Source organism: Parasteatoda tepidariorum, chromosome 7 (genome assembly GCF_982258835.1).
Source record: "Parasteatoda tepidariorum strain Cologne lab strain chromosome 7, Ptep-v5.0, whole genome shotgun sequence".
Lineage (NCBI taxonomy): Eukaryota > Metazoa > Arthropoda > Arachnida > Araneae > Theridiidae > Parasteatoda > Parasteatoda tepidariorum.
The window spans coordinates 84,809,601-84,828,695 of NC_141761.1; the positions used below are offsets into that span (position 1 = coordinate 84,809,601).

The following is a 19,095-nucleotide window of genomic DNA, read 5'->3' on the forward strand; positions in this document are numbered from 1 at the left end:
TTTGTTAAACTTTGTAAACCTTTTCTTCTTTTGTTGTAAAAATGAGGTTATTGGGGAATTGCAGACAGCATAAGAGCAAAGATGCTTAAATTTATTTTCTTTATATTAGTATATTTTAAGCGCCACAACCACTTTCGTCGTTTTGTGCGTTCAATTTTAGGTTAGATTACGTTTTGCTCTGCAAAAACTATAAGATATATGTATGTGTGTGTGTGTATTAGTTTAAAATAAATGCATTGCAATATTTTCTAATAGATTGCATTGCAGTTTCCTAATTTAGTCAGACTTATTAGTTCCAGCAAAGTTAATAAACTTTTGTCTCCCATTAAAGTTCTTTCATTTGCTAGCTATTTGTAGGTCATTTTATGCTTTTTTTGTTGTTGATGATTTTGGATTCTGTGATAGTAATTCATATAAACGCATGAGCAATGATGTACGGTTTAAAGGTCAGATTTTAATAACGCGAATTGCTGTTTTAATTTTATGTAGCATACGATGCCATAAACAGATTTTTATGATACACTGAAGACATTAAATTTTATTAAAATATATACGGATGCATCATCCGTCAACAAATACATGCATGCATGATACACTAGAAAGCAGTAATAAAAATAATATGTTTTTAAGTGAAATTTATTACTCATGGAAAAAGACGTTTCTTATACACGTGAGTTTTTTTGAAAAGTGTGTTCGAGTTTTAAGATTTCTTTTACCAATAACTAGTCATTTTTAAATTTTACACTTATTTTTTGAGCAATTCGATTGCAAGTTATAAATCGAAAAGCATAAGCATTTAACAAAAAGGATAAATAAAAAGTTATTATTATTTCCTTGAATGTAATTATAATACTTACTATGCGGAGAATAAAAATAAAGAGAACATTAAAACGGAAAAATCTTAATTACCTTATAACTATTGGTTGTATTATCGTTTACTAATGAGAGTCTTATAATTTTCTTAAAAGTAACGAAATTAATTGACACAGATTATTTTTTAAATTAAGATTTCAAACACAAAAACACCCTTTTTCTAAATAATTATTCCATTTATATGACCGTTTTGTATTTTTGATCCTGTAAATATAGAAGTTAGCCGTTGTAGTATTTCGTTGCCTTTGAAGTAACTATATAATTAAAAGTTATCAAAAACTTAACCAAATTGCTTATTTCTTTGAAAAATAAAACTTGTTTCCTAAACAGAACACAGCAAACCGTGTATTCTAGCCATCATAATTTCTCAAGCTATTGTCCTTTTTTTGGATAGTAGAGGGTAATAGAGCTGCTTATGTTTGTTCATATTTTCTATTTTGTGAAGCCATTAAGTGGACTGATTTACTGTTTTTTGTGGTTTTACCACCATTATGTTAATAAATTGTGCTCGTGAACAATCTGGTATCTTTCTAGCTCGATGTGAAAAAATGCCTAACTCCAAAAACTCAGTGGAACAAACTCCGAATATTAAATTTGCAGCAGCAATGTTTACATTAACTAACTAATGACATTAACTAATTAAGAAATCCCTACAATTTATATATAATTGAAATGACTGGGTGGCGCTGTTGGATTGTCCTCTTCCTTCTGAGCCCAAGTTTACGGGCTCGATCCCCGACCCAGACACCGGATTTTCGGGATGCAGAAAATCCTCAGCGTCCATGTCGTATGATTATGCGGCATGTAAAAGATGCCTGGAGTGCCTAATTGGCATTTCCGGAAAAATTAAATTCCTAGTGTACTTGAGCATCCAAATAGAGTCTCGGTGCTGCCATCTAGTGTGGCAGAAACTAGACGTCCAAATTAACATGACCAATGGTATCTCACCCATTGTGGTGGTCCTGAAAGAGTGTATACCGCTTCTGGAGAACGCACTAGGTCTGCTCATCGGAAAGACTGATTGTGCAGCTCATTGGAAATAAAAAATATATATATAATTGAAATGGGGAGCAACTTTGCTTTCAGAAGTTTCCTCATAGATGTTGTTATGAATTGCAATGGTGACATCAAGCATTAGAAATAGGGTTTAAGTGAAAAGTTAGGGAAAAAAAAGAAGCATAGGGTAGCCTTTTTCAATGAAATCTTATTAATAATACATACATCCAGAGCTGAAAATGTTTTGTTTTGCTAAACTGAAACTTTTTGTGCAAAATGCCATACAACTAATATTTTATATTTATAATATTTTAATTTTTTTCATTAATACCGTAAAATATGCTTTATTTTCATCTGACACTCTAATGCCTATGCGAGGTTAAAATCTTAAGTATGACTAAATTTATAATTTGTTGCAGATGAGTGCAACTTTAATCCTAACTAGTCTTCTCAGTTTTCCAAGTGGATATGTTGTGGCGAGATTCACATTAATTTTGAAGGAAGATCTGAATAAATATGTTCCAGTTTTAAAGAATTATCTTTTTTGGATTGCTTGTGTATCTATATTATGCGATGTAAGTACTCAGAATCTTTTAAATATTTTAATGTCATTGATGTTTAAATATTATATTATTTATAAACTGAGTATATCTTCTATTTAAAAGAAATCTTCATCAGTGTAACAAGATATAGTTTAAAACAAAGTATTTTCACCTCAACATATTACAAATTTATTTCAGAAGAAAAATTACGCGTCTGTGGTTTTTAAAATTTTTATCACAGCGAAATATCTTTATCTCAACAAACACAAATTTATTTTAGAGGAAAAGTTATACGGCCGATGTTTCGAAAATTCTTATCTCAACAAATATTTTTTACTCAACATGTCACGAATTCATTTTAGAAGAAAAATGATGCATTAGTGGTTTCAAAACAACAAAAAATAGATCTTCCAATAGAATTTTGCTATCACTTAGAGACAAATGCTTTTAAAAATTGCGTTAGACAAATTTTTTTACTTTTTTATAGCACAACAAGAACCACCATATTCACCAGACTTGAATCTAAACAGATTTTTTTTGTTTGATTTATCTTAAAGATAAACGTTTGTGCTTAATTTCATAAAACTTTGGTATTTGCTAAGAAAATACGCGTGCAAGGAATACAGTATACAATGAATACAAACTGGAATACAAGAAATAGAAAGAAATGTTAGAAATGTATAGAATTGCGGGCCTGTATCAGAAAATTTTGTAACACAAAGCTCTATATTAAATCGAAAGAAAAATTAAATCCACTTTGAAAATTTGTAAATATTTGTATGTATATTTGTTAGTTTGGTTGTTTTATTTTATTAAGCATAAATGAATATGTGTCCAAATTGATTCGCACAAAAGAAAAATACGTGCTATCGCAGTGTTATATGAAAAAATTATTTTTATTGCGTGTAGAGAATAATATTCATATTTTTAGTTCCACAATCTTCCAAAAGCTTAAATTAAAAAAAAAAAAAAGAAAAACTGTTTTCGTTATATTTTTCTTAAGTTTCACATTCTAAGAATTTTTTTTTCAAGGAACTGAAATCGTAACTTTGTGCAAACTATTGTGGAACAAAATTATCTTTCGCAATTAATGAAATTTCGATGTACATTGCTCGAAAAAACAAACAAAACAGAAAGCCTAAAATAACTTTTGAGCTAATGATCGTATCTTCACGTTCAGGAACTCAATCTTAATAGTTCGAGCTAATACTAATTAATTAGTATATATGATATTTTAAGTTACGAAATCAGACACAAAATCGCACTTTTTCAGAATAAACATAAATTTTTTGTCTTTTTTGAAGGATTCAAACTGCTATACCTGTGAGAAGAAATTTCTTAATTCGCTCAAGAAGTTCTCGAGATATAGTGAAATACGTAAAAAGTAAAATTAGCATTAAGGGGTTCGAACTTTGAACCGCTCTCCTGACCAAACTATATGAACCATTTTTTCAGATTGCAGCTAGTCCCCATATATTTTTTTTTTGGGGGGGGGGAGGGTCAGATAGTGTTTTATTCTATTTATTTTCATAATTGAGGCCACTCTTTCAAACCATTAAGATCTAGTCCTAGAATGCGAAGATCCTATCATTAGATCAAAGGTTACGTTACAAAAGTTTGAGGGTTACCCATTGTTTTCACTCAAGCACTGTACTACACTAAAATTAAATATAACTTTTACATTTCGTTAAAAAAAGTTACAACATAAATATGCTGCTAAAATGCATGATCTTGTAGTTGTAGTTAATTTACGTCGCACTAGAGCTGCACAATGGGCTATTGGCAACGGTCTGGGAAACATCCCTGAGGATGATCCGAAGACATGCCATCACAATTTTGATCCTCTGCAGAGGGGATGGCACCCCCGCTTCTGTAGCCCGACGACCTGCACGCGAAGTCGAGCACTTTACGGTAGCACAGTTTAACGAGGACCAATACCGCACACCCTCGGTCCCTACGCAGACTAATCCAAGTGGTCACCCACCCGCACACTGACCGGAGCCAGTGATGCTTGACTTCGGTGATCTGCTGGGAGCCGTGTCTTAACGATCAGTCCACTGCGGGACATAAAATGCATGAAAAGGATGAAAACTTACTATGGAACATGGTATTGCAAATCACGTTAAAAGAATGTGAAATGCAGGAAAAACTGCTGCAGGTAATGAAAAACCGTTCACGCAGAATAACAACTTCAAAAGATACTATAAATATGTTAATTTCCAAAAGACTTTTTTGGATTAATTATTACTAGAGTTATTCGAAGTGGCATTTATTGCCACCATTGTGCAATCTATGACGATATAAAAATAATGAACTAACTTCAAAGGGCGTTATGAGTTTGTCCAGTGCACCCACGCCCGCCTCTCCTAGATTCAGAGTCTACTTGGGTTTTTCAAGGTTTTCCCCTCTTAAAACCCCAATTGTAGACTGCTCGCTTTCTACCCCATGTTTTATGGCAAGTTTCCAGATTTTTCATGACCCCTCTGAATTTGTTGATTTAATTTTGAAACACCATGTATATATTGTTGGAACATGTTTTATATTCCGTTACAGTTTCGATAATTTGTCATAATCACTCCGCGTAACATTTTAAAATGGCACGAACTTTCATTTTACGTTTTCATATTTTTGTTCTGTATCTGCAGACGGTTATAGTTCTGATAATTCGTAATAATCACTCAGCGTATCAGTTTTAAAAGTGCACCAATTTTCCTTTTACGGTTTCTCATTTTTCTATTGTATCTGCAGACCGCTACAATTTTAATAATTCGTAATAATCACTCTGCGTAACAGTTTTAAAATGGCACGAATTTTCCTTTTACGTTTTTATATTGTATCTTCAGACCGTTACAGTTTCGGTAATTCGTAGTAATCACTCCGCGTAACAGTCTTAAAATGGCACGAATTTTAATTTTACGTTTTCACATATTTATTTTTTTATCTTATTTTAAATCCTTTTTACGCAAAAGTGAAGCGATTTTCTATTTTCATTGAATGACTTAAAATTTTAGAATGCCATGTAAAAATTTATATACGTATGCGGTAGAGTATAAGTATGAAAAAGCTCTGCCAAAAAATAAATTCAAACATGGGCTTCGCGATTAGAAAAGTTTGGAAGCATCATATTATTTTTTTGCTTCATTTAACTGCAAAATAACGATGTTGGTAAGAACTTTGGGGAACATTTGAAAATATCGTTTAATATTGTATGGCTGGTTCAGAAATTTAAGTCCTAACAAACAAAACAGAGTCAGTTATGTTGTTGACTCAATGATTTTTATTGATTCAAGGAATTTTATTATCAAGGTTACACACTCAGTTCAGTTTTTATGGTTTAAAGCTAAGTTAACTTTGATATTTATACAGGTATCAATTTCCGTGTATTCGGTTAATGTTGGAGAAGACGTCGAAAAATTAACCTTGAAACAAGAATCGATGTTAAATTGCTAGGAATAGAAAAATCAAATTATCAGACTTATTTTTTAAAATTTATTTAATAACCCTTATAATTCTTATTATCCCTTCTTATTAACCCTTCTTATTATTTTTACTGTTATTATTACTAAAAGTTTTATGAAATAATTTTCTGTCAACTCCATTTTTTTTTTAAATAAAGGAACTTGTAATAGATTCACTGCCTTTCCAATCTTTTAGGGTGAGAAATAAAGTTTCCTTAACTGCAACTACTTAATTAATTACCTTTAAAACATGTATATTTAATACTCATAAGAAATTTCACAAACAATTATAATTTTCATAAAGGGGTCAAAAAGTTACAGGCAATTTATTTTCTCAGAAAAAATAAAATTGAAATTTTCAAAAAAAAAAAAAAAAAAAAGAATAGAAAAGATAAGTAGTAAGTCTTTGAATTCGCAGTATTACTACAGGTTGGAGTGATGAGGGTTAACATGATTTATTTGAATATTGCTTTATTAAAAAATATTTACGAGTGGTATCCGGGTAGATTATGGAAAAATATGGGTGACAAATCTTATTTTTATTTCATAATTGATGTTGAACATTAGATTTAAATAAGATTTGTGACTGTCTCATAGAGCTGTAATATAAATAGAAGAAGACCGTTGTTATATTTCCCTATCTCCCAAAACATCGGAGTCCCTTCTGTCAGGTGAATTGTTTGCGCTTTTGCAGAACTAAGGAAATTTTAATTTTTGACTTTTCACCTCTATGGTCTGCCTATGTTCTAATTTTTAGCCTCGTAATTCTGATAAACTCAAAAGATAAAAGGAAAATTTTTTTCTTTGAAATCTTTTAGTCCTTTTAGGCCATGGACGGTCACTAAAGTGAGAGCAGCTTTTCCTATTTTGCCACGTGATCTGCATGTCTGACCACAAACTCAGTGGAGTTACTACCTTCTTATATTCTAAACGACATGAGTCAGAGTCATAATTTATGTGGTCTGAATGATTTCTCAGAACGGAAAGAGTGATAAGGACTGACAGATGTGTATCCACTTTTAAAATGTGGGAAGTCTAATCCCACCATTTGTTTTTGTTGTATATTAATGGAATCGGCAGTAGGACAGAAAATTAACGTGTAAGAGCCTTAATCTCGGAAAAACTTGACCATCTTATCTTAAATGAGCTTTTCTCAAGCGACTTGGTTTACTGATCTTTGCTTGATGGTCCAGTGATGAGACTTAATCTTGAAATATTGCATCTCCGAGTGCGAAAAAAACTCATACCTAAACAAAGTAGCTTAACAAGGTTAACCATAAAGCATGCTTCTAAATTTCCCCCACTTTTCAGAGATTACTTAGAAATTATTTAAAACTAACCGTAAGAAAATGTACCGAAAACGATTTCCTGCACTCAATATAAATTTGCAATTCAGAAAGAACTTAACTAAATGCAAAATAATTTTCATACGACATAATTCGCAGCATTTCTTGAAACAATGTTCCCACTTGCTCTCTTTGTGTTCGTGACACAGACCCTTTTATCAACAAGTAAGTCCTGTATCTGCTAGTCTGTACCATCTCCTTTAGCCATTTGAAAAGGGGTGTCCATAAGTATACGTGTGTCTGTTTTTACACTTTTACCTCCATTGACGTAAAGTTTTTTTAGCCCTACGAAGAACAGGAATTTTAAAAGCTTCTTCAAACTGTGTTTTTGTATTAATAAACCCCCTCAAGAAACACATAAATAATTGACTGTTTCTTGTTTGTAGATTTATGTACTGGTTTCGTTTTTGTGGAAGAAAAAAGGACTGAAGTTTCCATACTGCTACATCTCATCCCTTGTATTTACCCAAGTAAGAGTTTGAGTTCACCTTTTGAACAATGAAACTTTAAAATTGAGTTAGTAGTGTTTAAATTAGTATTTTTATGAGAAAATTTAAATTTCGGATTTACCAATTAAATTATAAAAACTTACAGCATTTTGCATGGTCTGCTTGCCAGTTGCAAAAAATCTAGTAAAAACACAAGATATTTAAATTCGTTATTTTAAAAAGAGTCAGAAAATGTAAATTCCCATGTTTCATCTATAACTGCGTGGTATTCTAATCCAAGTTATGCAAACTAGGACTCCTTTTACTCAAAGATTTGTCTTGAGAGTAGAATTTGCTCAAATGTTTGTAACAAAAACACCATTTTTTTCTTAATGGTTGAGTTCAAAATACAAGACTAGTTTAACACCAGTTATAACATAAAAAATGCTAGCTGATTAAAGATATATGAAAATACATGTAAATAGTAACATTAAAAATACACTCTATAACAAAAAAATCGTCGCACTAAGAAGGGGTTGTCCGATTAAAACGAAAATTGGTGGATAGGAAAACAATGTACAGAATAGAAAATGATTAAAATTTCAGAACAATTGAATAATTTATTGCAGAGTTACAATAACAAATTCAATAAGGTGTAGACCCGCCTCTAGGCTGGATACAAGTTGCCACACGACGTGGCATAGACCGATAAAGCTCCCGGATGGTCTCTTGAGGTATTTCTTGCCAAATTCGATCCAATTGTCGAGCGAGGTCATCAACATTCCGAGCCAGATGCAATCGCCTTCCCATCATATCCCAGACATGCTCGATGGGAGAGAGATCTGGTGATATGGCAGGCCAAGGAAGTGTTTGACAAGCTTGCAGACAGTTCATAGCAACACGTGCCGTATGTGGTCTGGCATTGGATCTGGTCTTAGGATTGGAACATGGAATCTGGCATTGGAACAGGTCTTAGGATGTCGTCGACGTACTGCTGTGCAGTTAGTGTACCTCTAATGACGACCAAAGGGGTCCGGCTGTCAAAGGAAATGGCACCCCAGACCATAATGCCTTGTTGAGGGCCGGTGTGGCGTGCAATAGTGAAGGCAAAATCCCCCTCGGCCCTGTGTGTCTTCAAACACGTCCTCGATGATCGTCAGGACACAGTTGGAAGCGGGATTCGTCGCTAAGGACTATACGTCCCCAGTCGGCATCATTCCAGCCTGATCGAGCATCGATTTTGCACGTCTTAATGCGTTCTTTGTGCGTCGATTTTTTTTGTTATAGAGTGTAGTATAATTAATATATTTTATGAGCTACTCTCGAATTTTATAAGCTACCCTACAAGTAATGATTTTTTTTTTCTTAGATTTTAAAGTGCTGCGGAATAATTGTTTGGCACTATGATTTCTTGAAATGGAATTCTGGCGAAATATACTTTCTAACAATTCTATACTATGGGGGAGAAATTTCTTGCTATATTCTTGTAGCTACTGCAGCTGTGCTATTTTCATCTTCATATGAACACAATGCTAAGGGAAAGAACAGATTTAGGATCATTTCCGGCATTTCTTTTTGGTAATAAATTTATTTTAAAGAACTTTTATATATTTTAGGACAAAAAGGAAAGTTATTAATCGTATTTTCCCCCCTCTCTTTTCAACAGTGTGTGCATTTTTATGACTGTCATTATGAGCTACTTGATGTCATTTGAGGAAGTTAAGTCCATATTAGTCGTTGGATTACCCAATACAAATTTCGAATATTTACAGGTAATTAGATAACAGATTTTCAATATATCGCCATTTTACTTTCATTTTATAAATTGCTTTCTCGTTCATAACAGTGGAGTTTTGCAATCGAAATTTCCGAGCAATCAAATATATCTCAGCCTTCCTGATAACAATGCAAGTTTTAATTGTTTTTTGGCTACTAAAAGCAAAATTTGCTGCTTTTTTATCGAGAAATAGTATTTATCATCAATCGAAACCACTGACCAACCACTTTCCGACCACTGGAGCGCTTAAATATTACCCAATCTAACCAATCTCAAAAAATCAATCAGATCTCAGAGTTCAATGCTCGATGACAATATAAGGTTAAACCCTTTTTTTGTCCTATACAAACAATTTTAACACTACGGTGTTGTTAATATGTTGTAACGCTATATATTTTCAAATTACAACTAAGGAGATCTGCATAAGAGGTCTACGTCTTACGACATTGTTTGTTTCGATCGTTTCCTGGCCACTATTAACAGGATTTATCGTGTTGTTATCGCCTAGGTGAATTTTGAAATTTTCATCACCTTCTGATTTGCTAGCGCTCTAAAAATTTATCTGGAGCTCTGTGCTAAATGGTAGTATTTCTGTTTCATTCATTTCCTGACCGATGTAAGAAGAATTTTTATTGCTACTTCATAGAAATTATCGCAATTTCGACCACTTTTGGACTGGTTATTGTTCAAAACTGAACTGGGAGCTTTACTGTGTGATAATAGATGATGATGCAAGTTACAATCATTTCCTCGTCACTGCAGTTAGAATTTATGACTCGAAATAGAATTTATGGCTAGTCAAAATTTCAACCACTTTTAGTTTAACTATTACTAGAAAACTGCAGTGCTAAATTTTTATTTTATTTTATTTTAATACTTTTATTTCGTACTTATATACAGGATATATTTTTTTTTAAAAAAAACTCCTTTTGAATTGTTGGAAGTTACCATTTCACTGAACAATTGTTCAACAAAATTTTGATAACTAGTATTGAAAACACACGTTTGTATTTATTGTAATCGTTTTAAAACGTACATATGCAATTTTTAAAATTTGTAGTTCTTACTTTTAGTTGATGAATCACGTTTATTCAAAATACGAAATATAGGCTATACCATCGACTACAGCAATCTAGTGTATTTATATATTGCAGACTAGCGATAGTGAAAAGAATAATTTAGTAAAGCAGGAATTATTGATTTCTAAAACATTCAGAAAGTAATAAAAAACATGAAAATTGGTTTGAAAGAAATTGAAACCAATTTCTTGGTGCTCAGTTTAAATTCAAAATCCCCCCCGAAATTAATGCTTTAAGTAATTCTCTTAACTAGTTTTAATAATTTGAGTACATGCGAGTAATATTTTTCTATAAAATGGTGTTAATCACGCTTAAAAATGTATGATTAAAACATTGAATGAAAATTTGAGTAGATAATTAGAGAACAGAACTTTGGCTGAGGTTTCAGTCACCGTGAATTGATGTTCCAAACACTATTTACTCGGTTTAAAGTATCTTTTAATTAAACTTTCAGATACTAATATATTCATTTTATTCTTTTAAAGCTAACTACATCGACTGTGATCAAAGCTTTTTGCTTTATCGTTGTCAGCGTACGCTTGTGGATTCATTTTACGAGGACACCAAAAGGTAAAATTTCTATTTATTTTTTAAGAACTTATTATAATTTTTATTGTTTAAATAAATATTATATGCATCACTATAACACATTATAGTACAGAAATCAATTTGGATTTATCGAAGTTATTTAAGAAAAATATTTTTTTAGCAAATATTTGAAAAGTCACTTTTTTAAAAAATTAATTTATATATGGGTCATTCTCACAAAAACAGTCATTTTCATGTCCCCAGTATATTTTATGTTTGTTTTACAGCTTACGAAAAAAAAAATTCAGGGAAAGTGTCCTTCGGAATGCAAGCTAACAAAAGAATAAAAATAAAATTATCAATTTTTATTTTTTATTTATTTTAGGTAATTAAAATATACCAATATGTCATTCCCTCACTTCTCCCCACTGCTGATTTAAAAAAAGAAAAAAATTGTTTCTGAAATAAAATTTTTTTTTTTTACAAATTCGTCTTTTTTATTTCAGAATACGGAAATATAGAATTCAGAAAATCAATTTTATATTTAAAAATATTAACACAGCACTATTTTAAACTTTGTCCCCAGAGTTTCGCGTCATTCCCTCACAACAATGTTCTTATCACCTGCAATCTTCTTAGAATAAAAATATTTTAATAAAAACTTCAGAAGTTAACAACTGGCATCATAGAACAAAATTGCAGTATGTTTCCATCTTCAACTTAAAGAAGCTTTGCTGTGGAATAAATTTGAATGAATCAAACCAGGTAAAATTTTTTACATTTGTCATTCCCTCATGTCATTTTTTAGAGTAAAATAAAATACAACTTCATCGAGAAAGTGGATAATTATATGTTGCTTTCTTGTATGAATATAATTGCATGTGATTGACTTCAGAAATTAATTAGGTCTAACTGTAACTTTTAAATTTCATTGAATTCGTCATTCCCTCACTCGTGTATAAAGTGAGGGAATGACGCTGAAGTGAGGGAATGATTCAAGATGAGTATATTATCAAATTTTTTTTGTTCAATCGTGCCAGCCAATTTTATTTCCCAAACCTGTAAAAACTAGTAAATATATAAGACTAAATTATAATAAATATTAGATATACTTAGTATGTTATCATTTTCAAACTTTAGGTAGATGTAACTTAGATAAAAACATGTATTAAAATAAAATATCATTCCCTCACTATTAGTGTCATTCCCTCACTTTTTAAATAGTGAAAATAATTCATTTACTTATTAATTAATTTGAAAATTAAATTAAAAAATTAATAAATCAATTTATTAAATTAATTAATTTATTTAATAAATAAATTAATTAATTATAAATTAATTATTTAAAAAATTTATTAATTTAAATATTAAGTATAATTTATAGGATATATACTTTCTTTATAATGCCTTTACATATTTCTATTAATATAAAAAGTTTCAGAGTTTTTTATTCACTTTACTTTTTTGGGATTTTATGAATTGAAAAATGACAGTTTTCGTGAGAATGACCCATATACACTTTTATGAAATAAACCTTCCTTTGTACAATTTATAAGTCAAGCTTTACACAATTAATATAATTTCATTAATAAGGGAAAAACTTTTGAGAATTCATACGTCTTCCAACATTTTAAAAGTCAGTTAAAGTAAGTTTTTACACCTTTGCATTCGATGTATTGTAATTAACTTCTTAACGGTTGGATTATTTTGAAGAAAACAGTCATAAAAGTGTTTATTTTTTATACAAAAAAATTAGATAAAACTTAGCGTACGTAAAATATACGTATTTATTTTTAATTTTGGGTTAATTTTTGGTTTACATTTTTGATGAGTGCTGATCTCAACATAATGTAAAATAAATAACATAATGAAATGTGGCTCTCAACACATTTCAAATACTCGGATACTGCCCTCTTGTGTAAAGGTTGAGAAATAAACATGATTGTAAGAAATAGATTGTTTTGATATTTTTGGCTCGTTACTTTTAAATTATCCAGTCCGGAAATATCATGGGCAAGATAAATAGGAGGTGATACTTCAACCTGTTATTTCGACGAGAGGGAGAAGAACATCTACCTTATTTTTTTGTTTTTTTTGTTTTACATGTCAGTTTGACAGCTATATTTTAAGTTTTCCTGGCCGCCAGTTTTTGAAGCTGGCGCAATTTTATTTAACAGGATGAAGTTTATAAAGAAAAAATTCATTATTTCTAACAATAACATCAAATTTAAGATTTTTTTAATTAGTTTCTTAATAAAATTTAAAAAAAAATATTCTGACGTAATTTTTTTTACTCTTTCAATAGCTACAGAAGTTACTGTTTCATACGTAAAAAACTGTGCTCAAGACAATGAAATGTTTTACTTAGACATGGATGAAGTAGAAATTGTCAGCTACAAAAAGTAGGTATGAAATTTTGTTTTACCCTTTGAAATATCATATGACAAGTGGCTTATATTATCAAAATGCATTGATCAATTTAGTGCAAAAAATGAATTTGAAGAATTTTTCTTACGTTCTTTTATTAAATTGTTTCTTGAATTTTAAATAGACTGAAGTTTTTCAAAAATTAATAATAGAAAAAACTAGTTAGTTTTCGGAAAACAACACTTGCAGCAAATTATTGTGACTGGGCAGACCAGACTTCCTAGTTCTTGGTTCAAAATTTTTCCTACAGATGACTCCACAAGCCTTTTCTGCATTTTTTTTCGGTTTCACTTCGATGCATGCCGTCTTCCGCGGATAACATGAGACTGTGACAGATGGTAGACATTTCTAAAATATTGTAACATGAACCTCATAGCTAATAAAATTTCGTTTTTGCCCCTTTTTATTTGATTGTTGGATGAACAAATGCACGGTGGAAAAATTTATGCACTGTTCTTTTCATATAAGCTTGCTGCAAAAATTGCAACCATTTTCCTTTTATAAATTTTTAAAAACTATCAGTCTGATTTAAAACACTTCTGTACTTACTGAAATCCTGAAAATCAGTTAAGCACTGTCGTAAGTGTTAATTAGTCTTGCGACAGGGATTTAATTCTCTGAGAAATGGATTAAGTTACTTATTTGGTATGCTTTTGTCAAAAACTATTTCATGAAATCAACATCAATCAAGAGAGGAATTTTAGTTTTCAAACTGTAATGGGTAATTTTAAATTTTTCTTACTCGGAACATTAACTATTTTCATCCATTAAACAAATCTTTATCTATTATTTCTCCAGTTCTGCCGAAATGTAATAACCTGTCATTCCACATAATTATGGTACGATGCATATGTAATTATTTTTACTATGACTCGGGCACATGTCAATATTTAGAATGCACCAATAAAAGGGCGGGTAAAGAGGTGAAATAAGATAAATGGACTTTTTAACATCCTCTGCGAATTAATATTAAAGAGTAAATTGGGCTAGTCATCTGGTTAGAATGCACGAAGACTGTTGCTCGAAGAAAATTTTTCGGGCAAAGCTCATGGATACTCGGATACCTAGATACAGAAGCAAAAGACCTCTACATTCTAATATTTAAAAATTCGAAAACAGTTGCCAAAAGCAGATTTTTTGGTGACTATTTTCAAGTTATAACGGATGGAGTAAGGCAGGGTTCATCCGGGGTAGTCGAATCAAAGAAGAAGAATGGCTGAATGAACATTTACCAAAGCTTCAATGTGATTTTAGTGGTGTTTACCGGAGGAAGTTGGCATTGTTATATTTTGTATAGTTAAGTTTAGATTATTATTTTCTCATCTGTGATCTCATAAGTGTTTTTTTTCTTTTAAGGAAAAGAGAAAGCATATACAGTCGTCGACAATCAACCCTGAGCATCAAAGACCAGGCAGACATTTACTACAAGGAAATTGATCCGCAATATCAACCTCTTCCTAGAAATAAGGAAGAATGGTCCTTCAGATTTTACAGTCTTCTACTAGTTCTAATGATTGTGATGTTTATAGTGAGTAGTATTTTCATTCAGTTTGTTTAAAGACTTTAAGATGACTGGCGGAAAAAAAAAGTTTGTGTGTGCAAACATTTTAAAATCTGAATAGTGTATCCCTCTTTAGATTTGAATTCAGTGCAATTAGTGCTGAAAATTATTGCCCACGAGGAAAAAGCTGATAGTTCAGAGTTGAGCAGCACACGAAAGAGCAGCACGTTTTGAATTTTGTGAAATGTTTTGAGCCTCGCTATGTCGTTTACTGGCTGTGTAGTTTTCGATTTTGGTGTTTCAAGTAGATTCAAGTTTGACCATCAAGTAGATTACGGGATTTAGCCCAGTTGGATCACGTCAAAAAAATGTGCATAGTTCTCTATTATTTATAGCGTCTTTTTTAAATTATGTATAACTCTAAATTATATACGGTGTATTTTATCAAAATTATAAATAGTTCCCATTTATATATAGCGACTTTAATCAAACTTATGTATGATTCTCAATTACATATAACGTCTTTTTATCAAAATTAGTTCTCAATTATGTATAGCGTCTTATATAAAAATTATATCAGCAAATACTGGTTTACTCGAAGTGAGGTGAACGATTTTTGAATTTTGTAAAGTTATGACGGAGGGGTTTGCTGTAAATAAATTTGGCAACTTAAAAGCGCAACAAAGAGCACAAAGAATTTTTTTGAATATATTTTACCGACATACTTTTCAAATATACAATGAATGTATTATTTTTTTTTAACTTCACTTATTGCAAATTGAGTTTTTATATTTTATTAAAGATAACTTAGACATTTCGTGAAATATAATTTCAGTATTTTTCTCTATCTAGAGACTTGTTGCAAATCTATATAAGCTGGCTGGTAGTACATCATCAGAAGTAATGATTCCGTTGGAATTTTTTCAATCATCTTTGTTCATCGGACAGGTATTTTCTATATATTTAAGTTAAAACCTATCTATAAAGATAAAATATTTCAAAATGTCACATTAAAGGCTAGTAGCATTTTGGAGAGTTCTTTTTCGCTTCCGATTCGCTAGAATTTAAAAATAGTACATTTCAGATGTGTTTTTTTACTCAGATAAATTAATTATTTTATGCCATTTTCTTAAGAAAAATCTTTTAATGAAAATATTAAATATTGGAAAGCGCTTTATATTGATGAAAGAGTTTGGGAAAAACGTTGTTGATTCACATTGTGGATTAATGTTAATTATGACGAATTTCGTGGTAATTTTTTGGTAACAATTGAACAATGAGAAGCATAAAATTGACCCTCAAAACTGATTTTTGAAGATCATAAACAGAAGAACCAAAAATTATGAAAGGAGTTTAATAGCATGCAAATCTGAATAATCTCTGATAAGTTTGAAATTTGTTGTAAATAGTTATATAGGAGCTGCGATTGTAAAATGGTTAAATAATAAGATTGGTATTTTATCAAAGGTAACTGCTTTTTGTGAAGTAATGGTAGCTAGTGCGTAGTACTGACACCTTATGTGACAAAGGTGTTTTGTGATTATGTTTACCTTTAAGATACAAAGATATTTAACATGCAATAGGACAAAGATATAGAAAATTATTGCTAACAATTTTTTCATTATAACATTATTTGTTAAGGTAAATGTTATTATAATTTTCTAGGGAATATTTTATTTCTTGATATTTGGAATTGATGCACGAACGATTACTATAAAGATTCAAAACAAGTAAGTGATAAATAAATTTTATATTTAATCCATTAACTTACTAATATTTCTCTTCACGGAATCGCAAATTTCAGTAGCAAATTTTAATCAGACAACACATTAGCAACAGGAACCTTAGTCAATGTATTTTTATTGAAGTGGATTACTTTATCTCTCTGCTACTTAAACTATTTTTAAAGAAACATTTTTGTGGAAAACTTAGGAAAAAACCAGCCCAATCAAAGGATACTTGGTTGAAAAATACATCAAAGTGAGATGGCAAAATGGTGACAACGAAAAGGTAATGGCGTAATGGTAAACCAAAAAAGGAAATGGTAACATGAACTCAAGATCATGAGTTAATGTTCATCATGACTAAATAATACAAAATTAATGCGGTGATATTATACTTGTGAAAGGTTTAATTTGAGATAGGATTTTCTCTCTAACAGCAATAAAAATCTTTCAATTAACTCCATAGCTGCTTAAGTGGTTAGCAAATATTTTAAAGCAATCTTTAGATGCCATACCTTTCCGAAAGCCATCCGTCGTACTTAATTGCTCGATGCGAACACGTAACAGCATAGTCTAAGGTCTCGAGACAATAAATCAAACCCTTATTCCATTAAAACAGTTTTTAGCACCAGATGGTTCCGGAGGGGAGTTGGAGAGCTGCAATTGTTAAGTTTTCCAGAAAGGCTAAATCATTCCAGGCAAGCTCGAAATAATTCAGGTCCGGATGTCTGCCTGGCCGCTATATTCTCTGAATATCTACGGCTTCATAGCATTCTTCGAGCAGTCCTGTGTGAACGCACGTTTTCATGTACAAAAATACTCTGATTACCATCAACATCTCTGTATAATATTATGCAAGACTCAGATCTCAGCCCTGTACATCAAAGAAGTCTTTGTCACAGGGAAGTCTGTCTTAACTGATTTAGACAAAATCAACCTTAAACAAATGCATAGTGAGATGACGCAGTCTCGATGAGCACTAGTTTAGCCTAAATACTGATTTTCGACGTTTTCAGACATGTTGAGAGCCAGAAAACCAGTTCCTTCCATTATCAAGGAAGTCAGCCATTATGTAGGTAGAGTTGAACAGATAAGATGTTGAATGTCCCTACATATTTGGACGTCTTTTAAAAAGGTGGGCAAATTTTTATAAGGTACATGACTGAAATCTTAGAGCCTTATGGATTGTTATATTAGAATATTGTTCAGAAGTGCCTATTCATTTTTGTGGATGGCAACATGATCTGACTCTAGAAAAACCAGAAAGAGAAGGTATTTGAGAATAGAGTAGCCAGTCAGATCTCCAGAACTGAATTCGATCAAGTGTGTCTGGAATGCTTCTGGCAGAGAAATTTTTAGTCACCACTTACTTCCAGATCTCTCAAAGACAAAATGGAGGAGTAGATTTATTGTCCTGAAATATTTGTGCTGGTTAATCCTGTAAACAGAGCCACGAGTACTCAGGGGATAGCATTCACCTCCCAATGAGGTGTCCAGGTTCTTATCCCAGCTGTGTCTGGCTTACAAAAATTTTGCCCCCGGCTCGCACAAACAATGCTGACGTAAAATATCCTCAGTGGTAAACGGATCATGGGATAAAATCACCTTGATTTTGGGCTTATCTTTGGGGTTTTTCAAGTTCTTCCTCTCCACAAAACGAAAATGCTTGTTTGCTTCATCTAAAAGTCCTCAACGATGGCTAGTTTGTCCCATACTTGATACAAGAGTTCCCTTGTCTTCTGGATTGGATTCAAGATTACAAGGCGATTGAGTTGAACATTGATAGTCGTAATCTCAGAATTGGCTAGTAATCAGCCGTTCAACGCCGGTTATAAAATAAAAGCTTGTAATCAGCATTAGGGCTCGCTTAAAATGTTAAAAACAATCGGAAAGCAATATGAGACGAATATATATTGTCCATCTAGATTTTTTTAATTTTATTTAAACACTCCTTTTAAAATGTGCTAAAAAAATTAAAAACAAAACGGCTTTTGAAAGTTTAATTGATCTATTTAAATAATTTATAAATATATTTTTTTAAAATGTTATTATTAAAAATGTAGTTTTATGAAAATTAATTGAAGAGAAACTTTGATTAAAAAGTATGAGATATTAGTTTTATTTTAACCATCGCCATAGCTGCATTCTTCTAATGCTTCGCATGCTCCTGCTATTTGACCTTTAAAATGATAACTTAATCTTAAGTTACAAAGCATATCTACAATATAACGGAATTGTTTTTTTCTATAACAGATGGAGATCAATGTGCTGCGGTCAAGAAGAGGGTATTACAGATTTTATATCCAGTGAATCTAGAACAGAAATTTTAGCCTTCTGTAGCAAATTTACTTCGTACTATCTCAATCAATGCTTTCAAAGAATTGCAAGGGATAGGAAGTAAGTGTATTTTCTTAAA

At 31.4% G+C, this 19,095-nt stretch overlaps 1 protein-coding gene across 3 annotated transcripts in view; it reads left to right on the forward strand.

Moving 5' to 3' along the window:
* The window catches only part of LOC107441690 (lysosomal cholesterol signaling protein), a 65,199-nt gene that overhangs the window by 44,000 nt on the left and 2,104 nt on the right, over window positions 1-19,095 (forward strand). For all 3 annotated transcript variants that reach the window (XM_087168166.1, XM_087168165.1, XM_087168167.1), the window contains exons 7-16: window positions 2,289-2,444; window positions 7,602-7,685; window positions 9,013-9,221; window positions 9,310-9,415; window positions 10,985-11,069; window positions 13,333-13,429; window positions 14,811-14,982; window positions 15,808-15,903; window positions 16,621-16,685; window positions 18,933-19,076. In XM_087168166.1, the coding sequence (XP_087024292.1) occupies window positions 2,289-2,444; window positions 7,602-7,685; window positions 9,013-9,221; window positions 9,310-9,415; window positions 10,985-11,069; window positions 13,333-13,429; window positions 14,811-14,982; window positions 15,808-15,903; window positions 16,621-16,685; window positions 18,933-19,076 (1,214 nt within the window). The remainder of the gene's footprint in view (window positions 1-2,288; window positions 2,445-7,601; window positions 7,686-9,012; window positions 9,222-9,309; window positions 9,416-10,984; window positions 11,070-13,332; window positions 13,430-14,810; window positions 14,983-15,807; window positions 15,904-16,620; window positions 16,686-18,932; window positions 19,077-19,095) is intronic.